The 18983-nt window shown below is 43.6% G+C and overlaps 2 protein-coding genes across 2 annotated transcripts in view; both read right to left on the minus strand.

Annotated features, from left to right (window-relative positions):
• T265_06210 (hypothetical protein) overlaps positions 1-10616 on the minus strand; it is a gene marked incomplete at both ends in the record, with an annotated part of 37210 nt that extends 26594 nt beyond the window's left edge. The window contains one exon of the mRNA XM_009171418.1: positions 10520-10616. Coding sequence (XP_009169682.1) covers positions 10520-10616 — 97 coding nt within the window. The remainder of the gene's footprint in view (positions 1-10519) is intronic.
• A 2163-nt stretch (positions 10617-12779) lies between these two features.
• The window catches only part of T265_06211 (hypothetical protein), a gene marked incomplete at both ends in the record, with an annotated part of 21006 nt that continues 14802 nt past the window's right edge, over positions 12780-18983 (minus strand). Inside the window, 4 exons of the mRNA XM_009171419.1 lie at positions 12780-13988; positions 15986-16104; positions 18415-18501; positions 18921-18983. The exon at positions 18921-18983 is cut by the window's right edge and continues 262 nt beyond it. Of these exons, the coding sequence (XP_009169683.1) occupies positions 13317-13988; positions 15986-16104; positions 18415-18501; positions 18921-18983 (941 nt within the window). The remainder of the gene's footprint in view (positions 13989-15985; positions 16105-18414; positions 18502-18920) is intronic.

Below are 18983 nucleotides of genomic sequence, written 5' to 3' on the forward strand. Positions count from 1 at the left end.
CCCTCTTCTATTCGCAAAATATTGTCGAATAATTTTTATGTAGCAATGTTTACACCAGTTTTTTTCCTTTCACTCCTTCGTCTCTTCACATCAGTGTTTCCTAGAACAGGGAACCTATCTCAGAGCGAAACTAGCCTGAAATATCCCTACAAAACGACCATGGCCTAATTGTCATGTAATCCCCAGGAAGTGTCCGTTGGTCATACCCGCATTTTACTTAATAGAGCTATGGAAACTAATTCTTACTCTCCAGAAACTTTGGACAGTAGTAATAATCGCTTGAACACCGGCCAAATCTCGTCCTTCTATTTTGTGGCAGTTGGTTGAATTCCCTGGTATCAATAAGAAACTTTGAGAGTAGGTGAAAAACAGGAGAGTAGCCGGTAGATGCGCTGCACAACTTCCAAAAAATTTAAACACTTGTGTTAGATCTTAACATAATATTGTCTGTATTGGCAAAACAACGTTCAAATACATATGCTTTTATAGTGTTACAGTATAACGGGTTCCAATAGATGAGTTAGAATCTTAAAGAGGTAACTGAGTGTGCTACCTTCTTATTCTAAAAGTATATCCCATTGCAAACGATATGCCGCTTGATCTTTTCCAGAAAACCGGGATCGTTTGATGTCGCTCTAAATCCATTTTGCGTCGTGCCCCGAATTCGGGATGATGTCATCCCACCCCCCGCGACTTTTTCCAGCACTACTAGTAAGTAGCAAATAATGGTTTGCTGTCAGTGTTTGCTCACCTACTACTGATTTAATCCAAAGTAGGACAACCAACATGATTCCCACATTAATTTCAACCAGTTTAAGCTATGTATTGATCAATGGGGAAGTTGTGCTATTCATCTCATGTCTGACTCTGGAAGACATGAATGTGTACGTGAAAAGATCATCCCGTAAGTTCACTTACTTCCTTTAAGATAATCCACAAAGAGCATAAAATCCTGACATGCTATGGCACATCTGTTCAACAAAAAACAAATCACCGATGGCTAGTTCTGCTTCGTGGCCGAAGTTCCTAATTTTGCCACTAAAATTCAAGTTTTTAAGGAACCAACATACCTTCGTCTCATTTTAATTTTGGCCAGTAGAAGTGCTATTACGTTGTATTCTCGTTCCCACAAGTTTACATTCTGAATATGTTAACATCACACTTTCGGCCAACCGTTCCACGGTCTTTTTTCAGACATGGAATGCGACTCAGATTGTAAGGTATGTCCAGATGCCCTGTGAGTCCCACTAAAAAGATAACGATATTGAACTACCTGATCAGTCAGCTTTGATCCCATGGCTGTCATTTGTCACTAGTGTCGCATTTTCCATCCACCTACACAACTGTGGTGTTTCTCAACCACGGAAAGACGTAGCATTTCAGAAGGATCGTCATGAAGTATTCCGTTTAGAATGCCTTAGTCGAGTAAACACCAGCCCAGTGAAAATAACATGTACACCGATAGATTTCCAAAAAGCGAGGCTTTGAGGCAAAACGTGATAACTATGGCTGTCGAGAGATTCATAATTTCATACTAACTGATGAAAATATTCTAGATGTTTTGCATGGGGCAACCAAGCGCATCAGCGAAACTCTAAAGTAAATTCACCCTGAAGCTCTCGGAATTCGCGTGATGTGGGGACTGTGTATGGATGAACATACCAAAAGTATGGTTCTCTCGTGTGTGCGACTAAGATGAATGTCCAGCAGCAGGGGTATGAAGCGTATCTGAGTTAACAAACCGCATCAGTTTCTGTCTCTTATTGTAAGCGAGATACGCTAACTCAGCTTAAATCAGGCAGAATTAAAAAAAGGAAACAAGTGTCCTCCTAATGAAAATTTTAAGTCAGCTTCACAAATCGGAGTTGGAAGTTTACAGATTAACAAGGAAACATCTGCCGTACAGTCATAATAGTGACTTACGTCGTAAATGTCCGAGAGGCAAACAATAGATGCGTGAATTCAAAGCCAGGAAAATCAAGGAAAGTTCAAAGAGCCTTATCTGAGGGAAGTTACCTATGTATACACAATCTTACGAAGATGTAAGATGTGTCTGCCTGAATTTCCCATCCTCGGCATCACCATGGACCGCATAGTACTATTGTCAAAGTACTAATTGCTCTTCAAGTGAGATTTTGTCTTGTAGGCGAAGCCAACGTGTGCGGAAAAGCCGAGAAGTACAGTACAGTTGGTTCATCCTTATCGGGGCTCGTCATCAGTGCACATCCCAGGAGACCCTAGAGAGTTTCGAGCCCACGACCTCCTGGCTACTGGTTTGAGTGGCCGCTAACAGCTAACCAGCCGTGTGATTAACTTTGTGGTTACTTTGTGTGTCTCCAACATCGGAGGGAGAGCACTGTGCATGAGGGTTTTTTATTGAACAAAGACAGTAGTAATGGTTGCATTTGGTCTATCTACACAGCCACATGCTCTTAAAGGATACTCAGACTTACAGGATTGTGCGAGGCCATTGTGGCATGAAACCACTTTTTATAGAGGAAAACGTCGGTGGCTCAGGTAGCGTAGATGGTCGTTGGCTTGTTCGCTGAGCTGGGCAATTTGATTGCAAACGTTTCATCACCAATCGAGGTGACATCATCACTACGTTATTGGGGAGCGTAGTGGGTTAGTGGCTGTGTCACCTCGATCGGTGATAAAACGTGTGCAATCAAATTGCCCAGCACAGCGAACAAGCCAACGACCATAAAACTACCTCTACAGACGTAAGTCATTCTCCTGTAGTACTTAGGACACCGCCAGGCCACCCCCAAACCAAAGCTGTAGGACGATAAGGGCACTTAATCGAGGCGATGGATGGACAGTGGATGGAGGTTCCTAATGGTTTTTTATGGACATGTCACTGTGTGTGTCTGTTAACCCGAATAACTGAGCCGAATGAATTAAGCTCACATGAAGTGAACTACTAATATGGTTGCTGATATCCTCTCTTCGGTAATCTTGTGAGCTAAATCTCAAATGCCATAACAAATGAAACATGAAATGGCGGCACATTCGGTTAAAGAACATTATAGACGAGAGATCGCACTGGAATTCCTGTGAGTCTCCCGTCAAACCAACAAAGCAAATTGCATCCTGGATACCCAACAGGGGATACTTTGAAGTTTCTATCCAGTATTGAATATTTCATCCTGTCTACGCTGAAAAGCCCAGAGGCACCGTAAAGATTTTCGCTCTTGTTAGGAATGTCGCCGGTTCGTAACTCAAGAGTTTCCATAGTGATTCCAATCCGCAATATTCCGGCTAGCAGCTGCACACTGTACGAGATACCATAATATCCCGCTGTATGAGAGATATGACCGGCATTATGTCCTGTATAAGTGCGAATAAGTTGAACTCCTGATCAGACACTGGTGTCCAAATGATATACTACTCAACAGGTGACTTGAAGGTCATCGCTTCAACTGCCCCTAATGATCGTGATGTGAAACCCTAAATAGGTAAAACAGTTGCACGGGGCAGTTTGGCTTTCCCCCATTGACAGACCTTATTCGGAACGTGGACCCCCTCTCTGTCTACAAAAAATCAGGAGTGGTCCCCCAGGTAGGTAATCCTTACTTTGACCCAACTCCAAACTTAGTCCGTGATATGTGTTTACGAGATCCCCATCCATTATCAGTCTAACAGATCCGTGATTTGACAAGTCCAGTCATATGCGAATTTATCGGTGGTCATGCGGACCGGAGGCACTGCGTGTTTGATCGTTCTCGTCACTAAAGGCCGAGCGATCGATGAAGCAACGCCATCATATCAGCATGGGTATATCAGTTGAATACTATCCAGTAGACATTCAAAATTCCAAGCTAGATTCCTTCTAATGGTAACCATGTTCTGATTCGAATACTAGATCCATGGGACAAGGAAGCTTTCCTGCCTATGTGTCAAAAAACTGTTTCAGTGTCTTGAATGTCCTTCCAACTGAAACACGAGGTATCTTCAGTTGAAAAATAGGATGAACAGGAGATTAGGCCAAGACTCAGATGAGTCTCCCATCCACTCAAGTTGGTAACGAAAGTTTTTGCTTCGAATAAACCACATACGCATCTGTAGCTAACCACATGTTTCCAAGTATGCACACAGTCACAGTTATTTCAGTTTGTGAATAGACTTCAATTTAATCCGTCCTACGTACGCCCCAGGAACGCCTGGACAATGTTTAGGGCAGTCGCCAATAAAGATTTGTTATGGATAAACTTCCATCCTTTCCAACTTACTTAATTTGACCCAATTTGCTTGTTCTGTTCGTAGTCAGTTTGGTGATCACTTATCGAGATCCTAAGTCACAGAACCAAAGTTATCTCTTCTCAAACGAGAGGAGGAGAAGGATAGATTTATAAGCAAAAATTTCGAGTCGGTTAGCCATCGGGACCTAGTGATATTGCCTCAATTTCAGTGGGTTTCGAATGTTTTCACATTTCGAGCTTTCGGTAAAAAACATGGGAGCAGCACGGAATTAGGAGCGATTAGACTGAAACACCTAGAAAAACGAATTTATCACTGATACTGTGTACTTTTGGGTGTCAAACTAATCGTGTTTCTGGTTAAACTCTCGCCACAAAGAAACGGTCGGGAAATCCTTTTGATGCTATATTCGCTCCTTTCTCGCACACGAATGAGCTGGCTTTGGAATTGAGTCGTATCACCGCTTTCCTCACACTTCGAAGAGAGAAGAACCATTATTTATCCGTCCACCGTCTTCCTATTTTAATTGATTATAATTACGGCATTCTATAGAGGAGAATGTCGGTAGCTCAGGTGGCGTAGATGGTCGTTGGCTTGTTCGCTGAGCTGGGCAATTTGGTTGCAAACGTTTCATCACCAATCGAGGTGACATCATCAGTGCGTTATTGGGGATCGTAGTGGTGCGTAGTGTCACTGATGATGTCACCTCGATTGGTGATGAAGCGTTTGCAATCAAATAGCCCAACTCAGCGAACAAGCCAACGACCACTTCAAGTAGTCTTAAACAGCTCCACAAGCTGCAAGGATTTGTGGAGCGTAGTTGTGCGTAGCGGTGGGTTAGTGGTTGGCACAACCACTAACCCACGCACAACTACGCACTGATGATGTCACCTCGATTGGTGATGAAACGTTTGCAACCAAATTGCCCAGCTCAGCGAACAAGCCAACGACCATACTTACGGCACGTACAGATGGTAGAATGCATTGCACAATAGCAGACTGGATAGGATTTGCATAGCTCCTGTATCGACAGCTTTTAAAATCCACCTTAACTCTGGGGAAGCGACCGGCTAGAAACGATAAAATGTCTAAATCAGAGTCCGAACCTCCTACTTCAGAGAGCTGAACACGACATGGTACCAAAGCGCAGTGCTCAGTCATGAATCAACACCAAAAGAGTAGAACGGAAAACTCACGGTTGGCAATGACGAGAATTATTGATGAAGGCTATCTTATCTTCAGAAGCGCACATGATTTCGGTGCACAACAAATTGCATAACGAAGGGTACGAAAGATGTCTATAAGAACTAAAAAGGGTAGATATGATTTGAAGACTAACTTAGGATTAGAGGGCTAGAGCCTAGCTGCCATGATCTGAAATTGACACCGCTTACCCGAAATGAGTGTCTATATCGGTAACCCGTGGAAACGTAACCATTCTCCAAGTGCAGTGGTCAATGATTCATTAACACGAAAAGCCAATCGAGGATAGCCTTCACTTTGGAAACACGGGAAGAATCCTTCAAGAACAACACTGTAGCCCAAGGAATTCACAGATCAAAATTTTCAAGCGAAACTTGTCTTTCCGAGCATGTATGAGGCTCAGTGAAGCGCGTTTTATTTTTTACGGAGAATAGGTCTTTTGCCAGTCGGATTCCTTCTTTAGCAAAACCAGCATTTCAAGAAATTTTCAAAATGCGGCTGAAAATATTTTGCGTTCAAAATAGTCTGTGTTCTCAACTAATCAATAGGATCTATAGCTATTCCTGCATACATTTGCGACCCATGAATTTCCACTGCACGATTCTGTACTTGATCCCGTAACAAACGCCCTTCACAATTCTTCAAAAAACCTCTCTTATTTTACAACAATTCATATATGCATCACCAGTCATCGTATTTAGGAAATACTAAACACCAACGCGTTAGGTCCATCGGAACTTCACCGTGTGGTTTCTTTCGACAGTTGTAGGCATCTATTTTTTTCCTAATGATATCATTCACTGTGACATCTGGGAAAATCCGCCACAAATTGGACTGTATTACACCGTCACTTCTTCCTCGGATTTGGGCACACAACGGGTATTTGGGAAGTACCGCGCTTTCCATTTGGAATTCATCGGTTCCAGAGAGTTTGCTTCGCCTACCACTGAACGCAAAGTGTTCGTGTTCCTCGGCATCTCAACTATTTCCCGCACCACCAGATACATCTTAAATCTCTGTACTCAGATATCCATCGATTCAACTGTTGTGTTTTGTAACTGCAGTTGGTTGGGGCAGAACGCAAGAGCATACCAGCGTCCAATCAACTTGTTTCGTTGCCGTTGGTTCAACAACGCAAAAGCATACCAGCGTCCAATCAACTTGTTTCGAATACCCCCTGTCCTGATCCACACCCACTTAGTAATAACAGGTAATCACTTTGATGGCCCCTTATTCCGCGATGCTATTAAACAACGATCGCACCAAAATGGTTTATCTCGGTAAGGTAAAAACTGGCATCCTGTTAGCACAATCGTATCAGAAAAACTGAGATCAGTGAGTATCGGACCCTCCAGAACGCGGGTTTTGGGTTTTCGTGCCGATGAAGATGGAAGGCCGCATATTTTTTGTTTGTAGGCCGCAGATTACCGGACAGATGGTAATGCATCATTTTGACCATTTCACCAGTAACGAGTGTACAGAACACCACCTATCCGTTTTGTTGAAATGAACTCTATAATCAAGATGAAGACTACAACGTTCCAGTGCTGAAATTGGCGTTTTGCCTCTGGTTGCCAATTTGAAAATAATATTCAAGTCGAAGGACTTGATGCAACTATCATCGCCGAGGTGAGACGTTCGGAAAGGTGGCTCGACCGAAATCGGTTGTCTAAACGAAAATCCATTATCAACAAGATGGCCACGTCGTTTTACTGTTAAAATACGAACGATACTACGTGTACCATTTTGTTCAATTTTAGGAAAGGAATGGTGTAGCTGGGAAGGTGGGGATGACTTTGCTCTTGCTGTCTTTACCAGTATCCCTTCACAGATCTTATCGCGAAGACCGAATTCAGCCCTGTAGAGAACCGAAGGCTTGGAAGGTTTTACTGGTGAACAGTGTCATGCTATTATCCTTTTATATCCCAGAAGATAGCGAGGGTACGTTTTAGACTGGAAATCGCAGACTTATTTCACACTATTATTTTCCTAGCAGATGATGAGGCAATGAGCGTTGCCGTGTCTGAACGTCCTTTCTATACAGCTAACAGAACACAAAATCGCACAAGCGGATCCCACCAGCCCTTGGTTTGGTGCCTATGAATAGAGTCATCTAAGCCAGTAACCAATGACGACATGGCTACCAGTTTTCACGCTTAACCACCTTAAATTGGACCTCATATTAACTGCCTGACACTTCGAAGGTATGCAACAATCCACTTTGAGCTTTTACTACATTTCTGATTAGTTTAAAACGCTTAAATCCACTTGGTACGTACCTTTTGGGTGTCCTTCAGGTGCGCGACCATGAACAACGCACGGAAAACACATCACACAGAGGATGATCGAAATCAAACGGAAAAAATTGTACATGTTTGTAATAAGCATCCGCGCGAGCACTTCCAGTTTCGGTTACGAGAAGCTGAGGGAGATACAATGGCCCAGTCACTGCTTTACAGTGCATCGATTGGTCATGCGCGAAGACCAACAATAAGTGTTCTTACGATTTGGGATACACCTACGTCCATTGGTCAAGAAAGACCGCAATGATTGGTCCACACAACGGATCGATGGCATTTCCTACAGCTGGATCGTATTTTCTTGTCCCGTTGAGAAATTTCAAGCTGGTGATGTGATTCGCAAGTGGGAAAGCGTGTACTATGGTTGATATTCGTGCTCGTCAGATAAACAAATGTTGTGAAACAGATACAACAACCACGGGATTTGTTAGATGTTATTCACATGTGTATGTGACGACAGCGCCAAGCAACTCACTCTTGAGCGCTACAGATTATAAATTACCAAACTTACTCCTATAGAACGGCAATGAAAATCTAAAGGGAGTTCATTATAGCTAGCACCGACACGACCTAAAACGTTCCTAACAAGGCCAAAGTTTTTTCGTGATCCACAGGGTCCTCGTAAGATATTGTCAGCTCAAAAACACTAAGTTGACATAGTTCGATCGCCTGTGATGGTTCCGGGAGCAAAGGTATCTCGCTGAATTGTGAACCTGACGGCTGACTCGAAAACACTAGGTTGACATAGTTCGATCGCTTGTGATGGTTCCGGAAGCAAAGATATCTCGCTGAATTTTGAACCTGACGGCTGTCAACCGTACTTGTGTACCATCTTCCCACTTGCACGTTGAAGGCTAAGGGTGGGGCAATCAATCATTTACTTATTCTGAAGATCACGGAGCAGTCATGTTATGTGGGCTGGAAATTCATGAACATCCAGGTAGGAAAAATAAACAAAAGCATGATGAAGTGTGTGATCCTCGTGTAGGCTGAATTAAGATACACTAGACTATAGACTACTCGTCACTAGTAGTATCTAGCATATTTTGCCCGAAACCGTCATTTGATAATTTGTGTTCATACAACAAAGACGGAGACGAAAAAAGCCTTCATCTAAACAAACGATAAAACTGGTGAGATCTGGATGGCGATAAGGAGGGTAGACCTTGACTGACCTTTGACTCACACGCGTTCCTACGTTGCACTTTTGAAGCAGTTATGAATGATCTCACATCAATGCAAAGATGTGCTATGGTTTGAAGCAACTTGAGCACGACGCGCTTAATCTCGGTCGACGGAACAAACTGTAAAAAGATACTCTTCAAATCACTCATCATAGTTTTGCCAATCGCTTACTTCTGAACTGCAAAGCAATGGGTTTGCAACCTTTGTGTTGCTGTTTACTTTTAGCTGTAAGTGTTTTGGCTATGTGTCGTTGAGGTGTTGGTATGTAGGCTAGGTTTCGTGAAAACTCGGTTTGCTAGATATCCGCTGTGGTATGATGTGAATAAAATGGAGTGCTAAGTGATACCCCCTTCTAACACTCGTTATGGTTCCCCTACAGAACGTTGGCAAATCGGTCATTATGGGAGATTTCGTATTGTAAGTGAAGTCAGTCTATGCACTTTAGAGCTGTTTCATCCTTATTGGGAACCACCAGCAGTGTAAACTTTGACTTTTCAGCACAAGCTGACTTCAATTAAGGGCAAAATCTTCGCTAGAATTTCTAAATTTTCTCACATTACTAACAAGTGAGTAGTTATTTTATATCGATGAATGACCGCAAAGAAGCTTCCTGAATGAAATGAAATTTTTTGAAATTCCTCGTGTAACTTTTGTTGACCAGCATCCTCCCTGAAGATGGTACTAGTTCTGCCTCCGATAGCAGTGGATTGCGCACGGGGTTACATAATAAAGTGTCTTCTATTAGACTCATTGTGGTCGCTTCAAGTGACCATTCTAAACCGGCCTCTTTTCGGCGGTCTTTGACGGAGTTAACGATGGGTCTATCTATGGCTGCTCTATGAAGTTACCAAACACTGCGGTAGCGGCAGTCGTCCTTAGAGACACTGAGCAAAGCTGTGGGCGGGAGCAATGAGGAATAGTCTTACGACTTAAAAGTGTTGGTGAGTACACTTTTACCAGGGTACTTTCAGAACAGTTCGATAGCCAGTCGGGCCAAAACCACGGCATTCACAAAGGTCAGTCCCCACCAAACATCATAACTTGGTGGTTTGTTACTTCTGCTGTCGTGCAGTATCCCAACCATTCAAATTTTAAGGCTTTCGATTCTTGAAAGAACCTCGCTCGGAACTTTGGAGTTCTCCTCCTAAAAAACAAAACAACAGCAGGCCTATGTGACCTGAACTGCATGGTCTGGTTGTTAATCCTAAAGTTTTTGGGGTAGATAACGATATTCAATGGGCTTTACAGGTATCCACACTTAATGATTTTCTGCTGAAGTGCTGTGATACATGAGCGAGAAAACGTTACCTAATATTACCAATGTCCACTGTGGAATACAAGTGAGCACCACTGTTTCGGAAACAAACTATGGGACTGAGGTTCACCCAACAGATAAAAGGTGATTAGCACTTGGTCAGCTATTCTGCGGTTCATCGCAGCAAGTAACGTTTACAACGGCTGGGTTAGGACTGAGCAGCGTTTGGCGAGTGAGACTACATTCTGTGACCTTAAGCTCTTCGTTTATTGGGGCTCAGTGACCGTCAAAGTGTCACTAATTGTTGAACTAGCCTATCGACTGTCCCAGTCATACGTAAGGTTTTTGAGTTGTGTGTAATCACAGTGAAACTTACCTCCCACCGTTTTGACAATTTGTATAATACGTGATTCCGCGCCTGGTAGAGTCGAACACAAATTCGCGCTTACTGGCGATTCCACAGCGGCGACCATGTGCAACGGGCAAGTCTATATTGTTCTAATAAAGGCTTCCCGTCATGAAAAGAGGCCGGGCCAGTAAGTCTTTTCTTCTATGACTTCCTCTATTCACAAAAACTATGGTGTTATTTTGCATGTTCTTGCAATTTAACGAGAAGCGAATGGAAGGAATTGAGGGCATTTAGAGGTACCAAATAGGGCGTGACTCCGCTAGATACATTGATAAGGCTAAATACATCAACCCATCTCAGGCAGGCTTCATGCACAAGGACTGCTGCTGATCGGTCAAACGGTATGTAGTGCGAAGCGTCACGAGATGTCAGTCCAGTCAGAACAACATAAAGGTGTGTATGGATTGTCCTCGTTTGCACAAATCTGGGTTGTAAGGGGACTCTGAAACGTTTGTTACGCTAAAAGCATACTCAGAAATAGAAACCATTGTAGTAGCTTTGAACTTTGAAGCAACCAGTGTTCCAAGAAAGAATTTGTTAATTTTCCCAGGTTCAACTTTCACTGGCCAAAACAGTTGCTCTTCTTGTCTCTTGAAAGGTGCTTTTAATTTGGCCAGCCGAACATGAGACCTGTTTGTTTCAAATAGGGCGTGACTCTGCTAGATACATTAATGAGGCTAAATACACCAACCCATCTCAGGCAGGCTTCATGCACAAGGACTGCTGCTGATCGGTCAAACGGTATGTGGTGCGAAGCGTCACGAGATGTCAGTCCAGTCAGAACAACATAAAGCTGTGTATGGATTGTCCTCGTTCGTACAAATCTGAGTTGTAAGGATACTCTGAAACGTTTGTTACGCTAAAAGCATACTCAGAAATAGAAACCGTTGTAGTAGCTTTGAACTTTCAAGCAACCAGTGTTCCAAGAAAGAATTTGTTAATTTTCTCAGTTTCAACTTTTACTGGCCAAAACAGTTGCTTTTCTTGCCTCTTTTAGTTTGATCAGCTTTTAATTTGATCGCATAAGGAATTCACAATTATCTCCAATAAGAAACATCCGGGGGACTTCGTATATACCCACCGTTTTTAGTAATTGACTCAGGTATTAGTGTAGCCGGCAGGCTTACAAGAGCTGCACTTAGAAGTTGGAAGGAAAGAGAAGGATAACACTGTGGTTCAACTCAGTGGCACATGCTTCAGTGAGCTAAAAAAATATATTTCGCTCTGTCCCGAGGCATTTTCTGTACATTTCTTACAAGGTATGTACTATGAACATCCAGAATGATGGAACCTGGCAGTCATGTGCGCAAGAACGGCTGTGAAAAAAAAACATTTGTGTGCGGACCCATGCATCTTTTGGTCAGTGTAAAAACATATAAGCTAGGTTTTTAGTGATAATGTACACATTTTGCATGGGTTTCAGGATCGGTCGAAACGCATATGAGTCTTGAGAAATGTTTATTGATTTCGCGAATGATTCTGACTGAAGTTCCAAACTAATCGGGGACAAGAACGTCCCGTTACCCAAACTCTATAGACAACACTAGCCCTCGCGATTTTGTTTGGCTCAAATCGTTTTCCCACCCCTCCCACAAGCTTCTCCTGAAAGCTGTTTTCTCTACCCAATCCAACGCAAGCCATGATTTAGTCTGCTACGTGTCCACCAATCGCAGACCTAGCTCCTTGGGGGCACTCCTACCATGTGATTTTAGAGCACACAGTTGTGCTGCTGCTTACGCTCACACACGTACGTAGACCCAATCTCGTGTGCTGACGCGTGTCGTCTGAGTAGTGCAGTGCACTGAGCAAGCGCGTGCGAGTGTCCATCAGCTCGCCGGTTAGCCATCGATCGTTTGTAATCCAGTTATTGATCTCTTGTACCGCTGCACCAAACTGGCGGCTGAACAATTCGTGTTCTCCGCACGCACACGAGACTACTCAACAATAAGTAATAGGAATCTGATTCAAATCCACGAGAGTAACCCCGAACGGGGTTAGCAATCCATTGTCCTAATTCGTCGACATTCTTTATAAACCTTAGTGAATGTCAGGATATATGCAATCCCGCTAAAGTTGAGATTGAGAACACAAAGCGATCAAATCCTACCCCATATACCCGATAAACCACGAGGAAGCCCGCAGAGGAACGCTTCTGCCCGCATAACTCAAGGCCTGAAAGTTAGTAGGTCATCCACGAAAACTGTGAAAAGTTAGGAAAATTATACGAGGATTAACTTGCAGTCATTTCGAAAAACGGGCTAAACATACTAGACCAGTTTAAGATTGTACAGAGATACTATAAGAACTGTTATAAAAGAAATCGATAATGGAAAGTTTGAAACAAAACAGGTCCGAAATTTAACCTTGTGGATTACAGATGAGTGAAAAGCACTGGAAAGACTGCGTTTCGGAGTCGTTTTAATTCATACAAGCAGATTAACCCAAATGGGATGAGAGTGTTAGGACAACATCAAAAAGGGACAGTGGTTTATTCAACCGTTGAAATATGGCAAAATGATCATTTGGAGAATAGGCTCTAAACTATCTCAGCAGTATTGTATCACAAAATGCAGAATAGACGATTATACTCAATGTTCAGAACATTTTTTCCGGATATAATGTGAAACTTGCTTATGCGCCATGAGCTTGATCGTCAACCAACAAAACGCCGCACCGAAGCAAACTATAAAAAGCTCTGTGCTCACCTTCAGTAGCATGGTAGGTCATACTGAAATTGCCAAAAGTGAAACATATGAACAAACAATTACTCCTCCGAATAAAGAAATTCCTCTTTTAAGACCGGCTCTGTGCTCCGCGGCACTGAGACCAACACAGCGATCCCGATGGTGGCGATGTAGAGGAAGAAAAACAATCTGTCTAAAATTAAGGCCAACGTGCGCCATTCCATCGCAACAAGATTTTTTCTGTGAATTTCTTTCTGTCGATTAACAAACATCTTAACATAGCGTTTCACTTCCCGAACGTCATGCTCCAGTGTGGCGGTGGATTGTAGCAAGTCAGGAGAAAATATCAATTCGTTCATGCCATCGGGTGGTTCAGGTCCGTCATTAGGTCCGACACAACCGCAGGCTGCCGAATCGGCGTAGCCCGGATACTTTGCCCCCGTCATTCTACCCATTTGTGAAATTGGCGGACCACCCGTGGGTGCGAGGCCACCGTATGTCTGTGGATAGCCACAATGAATACAGCCCGGCTGGAATCGATTGTTCATGCCATAATAGCCTGTTCGACCGTCTTCACCGTAGGGAGCATAGTTGAGGAACAACTTGTTGCCATCCTTCTCTAGCATGGAATGTTGCAAACGCGACTTGGCTGAAGATCCCCGAGGAGAGCTGTGGGATCCGGTTTTTTTCACATCAGGTAGGGGGATGCGTTGACGAACATAGACCAAACGTCCGATTCCTTCGATGACAATCTATTTGAAAGCGAATTAAGGAAAAGCAATCGGAAGATCGAAACATTATACCCAAAGCTTTTGGTGCTTTGGGTGTGATTATTAATGCGTTAATAGTCGATGGTCTCCCACTCTAGATGACTAGCGTATTCAAACTGAATGTGCTCTCAGCAGGTCGGGAAACTCCCAAATGAATCGAATCAAACTTGTTAGGACTCTCTTATCATGGTAAGCAGAGTGATGACATTTAGAGTGAAGGAACGTTGATATTGTTGATCTCTGGAAGGAATCAGAATATTCGAGCATCCCAAGCTACTGTCAAGTTTTCAGCTGTTCGTGCCCACGTATTTTATCGAGGGACACTTAACTTCTTGTCTAGGTCCGACGCTCATTGCTCTACGTATAACAACTCACCACTGTTTATGTTTGTTTTCGTTGCAGCTGAGTGCCTCCCTCTAATGGGAAATCGGTCTCGTCCTGAACCGAAAGTGGATGGTCCGGACGGATTTCAGAACGCTGATGACCTGGTCCACGTGACCAAGGATAAGAGTTGTTCCACTCAGCATCTGGTTCCCTATCGACCTGTATCTCTGTATCTGAAACGGTATACACTCTGAGGCTATGATGTTTTGCGCCGCGGTATGCGCGTGCGACCGGTTAGTTTACAAGCAAGCGACCGTCCCCACTATTCATCCATGAGCATCAGCTCCTCTGGAGTTGTCGTCTCGACCGATCCCGCCGGTGGTCGTTGTGGGGAGTTTCTTTACAGCAAGGGGCTATGATGTTTCGCGCCACGGTATGCGCGTGCGACCGGTTAATTCACAAGCAAGCGACCGTCCCAACTATTCATCCATGGGCATCAGTTCCTCTGGAGTTGCCGTCTCGATCGACCCCGCCGGTGGTCGTTGTGGGGAGTTTCTGTCGTATATGTAAGTCCTATTCAAACTCAGTAATGAAGATATCTTAGAAGAATATCTTGTTTTATGAACAAAAGATGGGTGAAGAAATGAGGTTTTCCATTTAGCCACCCGAATTTAGCGAGTTAAGGGGAGCTTTGAGCCCAAACGACTAACTTGTTTCCATAGCACTTATGGGAAAAGGTACGTGGTGAGCGAGTGGATTCTGATTGGATCGGGTGAGAGTACCTCGACTAGGATTCAGTGAGGTCATGTTGAACCCACTGTAGTTGAATTGTTACTTTTTCTCCGTTCAGCTGGACAGATGTGCATCCGATAGGAACTCCACGATTTTGCTATCAGTGGAACCAAAATATGCTCCGCCCGAATTCCACGATTCTTTCAACTTCAACCGCTTATCTAGGTAAAAATCTCTTCGTTGCAAAAATAAGAAATAGTGCAGTGAACTCAGTTCAGCCATTCAGGAGGTTTAAGATGAAATAAAGAGTAAGGATTGTTGATGTATTGTTAACGTAATGGAGCTACAGAATGGACGGAATGATAAGTTTTCGTGGTCTAGAAGAATTATTTGATGTTTACATCATCTCCGTACACCTGTGACGACCTACACAGAGCGGGAAGGTCTAGTGTGACAAATTGGGTCTGATCGAAAAGGTTGTCAAGCTGACTGGACCTGAGTACAGTCCCAGCATTGTCAGCCTGTGAGCCTAGGCACTGTCCACTGGGAATCTATGCTGTTAGTTGAATATTGGCTCACAAAGACGGCTGAATGGTAGCCCGGTCGTCGACTCATTTCAGCTAATGGTTTATAAGATTGAAAACATTTGTCGCATTCCCATCAAATGGTAGGCATCAAAACAGAATTCACAGAAGCTAAGTTTGATTGAGTTTCATACAGTTTTGAAAGTGGAAACTAACCAACCCCGGGCCTCATACACTTACGTTCAAAAAAGACTGGCGGCAGAGAGTAACTGTACTGTCCACTGCAAAATGTGAGATATATGCTTACATCTTGTCTCCGTCGCAGTTGAAAAGTTAGTTGATTAAGCGTACCGACTTCGGTATCGCTCCTGTCAACAAATCTTCTAAAGACATACTTACCCGTCGCAGAAATGCAGGGACGGAACCGTTTCTATCCCCGCGGAAATAAAGATGAATTACAAGGGTGGCCAGGACCGTGGACAATGTGATCATGACCATATTGAGGCAGAAGAAAACTCCTGAAGAAAATAGAGGGCTTGGATTACAGTATGCTGATTAGACCACAGACTACATCTTTAAAAAAACACTTCGCCTGGGTAGCCTAAGTAAAAATGTTCAGTGTGGCTTTGGCATATTCCGAACCCGACTGTATTGATAAGGACAACGTCCCCGAAACATCCACCGAAGAATTCACACAAATGTAAGTGGGGGACTCATTTTTGTTGGTTACTTGGCTCTTGGCAACATATAGATGTTCTCTTCAAGCTCGATCACTGGAAACAATTTGCTGTACGAATCCTCTCGTTTTCATCCTGTAAGTGATACCAGTCTATGTCGAAAAGCCAAGAAACACCGTACAGCTGTTTCATCCTTACGAAACTCCAGGGAGTCACAAACCCGCAACTTTCAGGCCAGTATATGCTTGTAATGTACTTCTCATAAGGTTGCTGAAAATCCGGTTCCAGGTGAGTCTTTCGAAAAGCCAAGTCAGTTTGCCACTGAGTGTATATTCGCTAATTTCAGGCTGGTAGTTTGAACACTTGACCCTTTGGTGAGAAGCAGCTCCTTTTGAAGACAAGCGAAAGAAATGAAACTGGAAGACTCGGACAGCTACTTTGAGGTTCAAATACTCCCGGTGGGGGTCACTGAGACGGGTCCATCTCACCTGACCCTATCTGAGCCAGGAATGTTAGACTCGTATGGCTTCATCACCATGAGTAGGAACATGAGCTGGTTAAAATCTTTCAAATGCTTGATGGCGATATCTAAGATGGTAGCTACCTATGTCAGATTACTTTGTGTATTAGACTGAGTAGTTGAGGTCTTTCTGTGACCAATGAATCGTCTAACTAGGTAGTCCAGGGGATATTTACACAGTTCTAGGCAGCAGAAATAGGGCGCTTTCCAACTAGGTCCACTAACGATACTATTATTCCTCAAGTATACATGGGTGAGGATTCATTTTGGAATGTTGTCTCCCGACATTTTACGTCGCTGGCAATCAGCAGAAATTTTGGCGTAAACATAGGGACTGTATGGAGGTTAGGAGTACTCAAGGATAGAAGAGTATTTCATTCGCTACATCGCGTTTCATTCGGTCCACTCGTGTTAAAGCTTTCAGATCCTGTGCCTTTTTGAATTTTGCACGGAAAGCAGTGATTTACGGAGATAGTGCAATGGCCTTCACGGTCTAACGCTGTTGATGAGCCTGGATAGACTACTTTGACTCTGATATCAGGATGCGTCATTTCGATCATTCGTCTGATCAGCAGGTTGAATATTCATCGGTGTTGTTGACGAACATTGGATTGTTGCTGTGTGGCAGCCTGCTCAAATTGATATATAAGTTCATCGGCTATTCTAGCTTGGGTAACTGCCGCAAAATCGCTACAATGTGGTCGGTTGAGTCTGCAAGGTTCCCAGCCTTGGAATCCAACACAATACATTCGGGTTTAATCCTGAGTTACCATGGTCCAACTCACCTCCCCTCGCACCCTGTGCTGCACACACAACTACAGCGTCTCCCGCGCTGACAAGCTCAAGTCATTCTACTGGTGACCTGAACTGATTGTTAGCGAATATACACTCATTTGCAAACTAATTTGGTTTGGAACCCAGCTGAATCTCGCGTTTGTGATGTTTTCAGGCCTAAAGGGCCTTTTCAGCCCCAAAAAGGGCGAAACCGGTCGTGGATTGTCGACGGATTTTCAGCAACCTCATGAGTAGTACATTACAAAGATGAACTGAGTATTCTTTGATTGGTAGCCATTGTCGTCTCTCACTCGATTTCCTGTCCGTTTACATAATGCTCATTCAAATATGTTAAATACTGTTCTCTCAAACTTTGCAATTGTACGACTTAGAAAGACCCTGCCGAAAAAAATGTTCATCAACCCATCTAATTTCTTATTATAAATAGAAATTTTCGGAGTTAGAATGTTTTTTAAATTGGAATTTGGAATGACATTGGTATCCCACTAACTTTTTAAAGGTACGACCATTCCCTGAAATTGATAGATCCAATGGGGGCGAGATGGCCCAAGTGGTTAGAACACGAATTTACTGACCGGAAGGTACGTGGTTCGAACCCAACCTCTGCTTCTCGACTTCCCCTGTCTAGGCTTGGGCAACCTGGAAGTATCCCAGCCCTCATACAACCTTCGGGTGGCATGGTAGTTAGGCACGCAAGGATGCTACAGCTGAACGATTTTTTCTATATAGATCCAATGTGGTACACTAGAAAGCAGCCAAGTGACTTGTCTACACAGAGAACAAAGGCGACTAAAACCAAGCAGTCAGCAAGTGTAAAGATGATAGTCTCAACTTACCGATGAGCGGAAAGTTTCGGACGGCACTCGGTGTGGATTCGGCCAACAGAAGCAGCAGGACAAAGAAGGCGACGAAAATGTTCATACCTGTTTGTTGCACAAGAAACGATGGGTCGGAAACAATACTCAGTCAGCTACGAAAGAGGCGTGTGTTAAACACGCTTAAAGCAGTGACTCTGCAAACAATATCTAGTCTAGTGACCGCTACATAGAACGATGAATTCACAACAACCTTGGCGCCAAGACGAATACAACAAACAGGTGAACTGGCCTTCATCTTCTGAAGAACGCGGGATGAAAGCATGCGGATTAAACTGGACACCGATTGATTAACCCTGTAATGTTCCTGCGTTTGCATTATTGTGTGGAATTCCATTAGTTCTGCCAAAAATGTGCATGAACCTGAAGTAACTTCGTTCGTTTTTAAAAAAATACCTGCTGACGTCTGTCAGAGTAAATCACTCTGCCAAGTGGTAGTCAGGTGTAGGACTGTGAATCATACCTACCCAACATCATCTTCGCGGGTGATTCCGGCGGAAGCCAGAAGACAACCAGTGTGAGCGATGACA

The sequence above is a fragment of the Opisthorchis viverrini genome (genome assembly GCF_000715545.1).
Source record: "Opisthorchis viverrini unplaced genomic scaffold opera_v5_128, whole genome shotgun sequence".
Taxonomy (NCBI): domain Eukaryota; kingdom Metazoa; phylum Platyhelminthes; class Trematoda; order Opisthorchiida; family Opisthorchiidae; genus Opisthorchis; species Opisthorchis viverrini.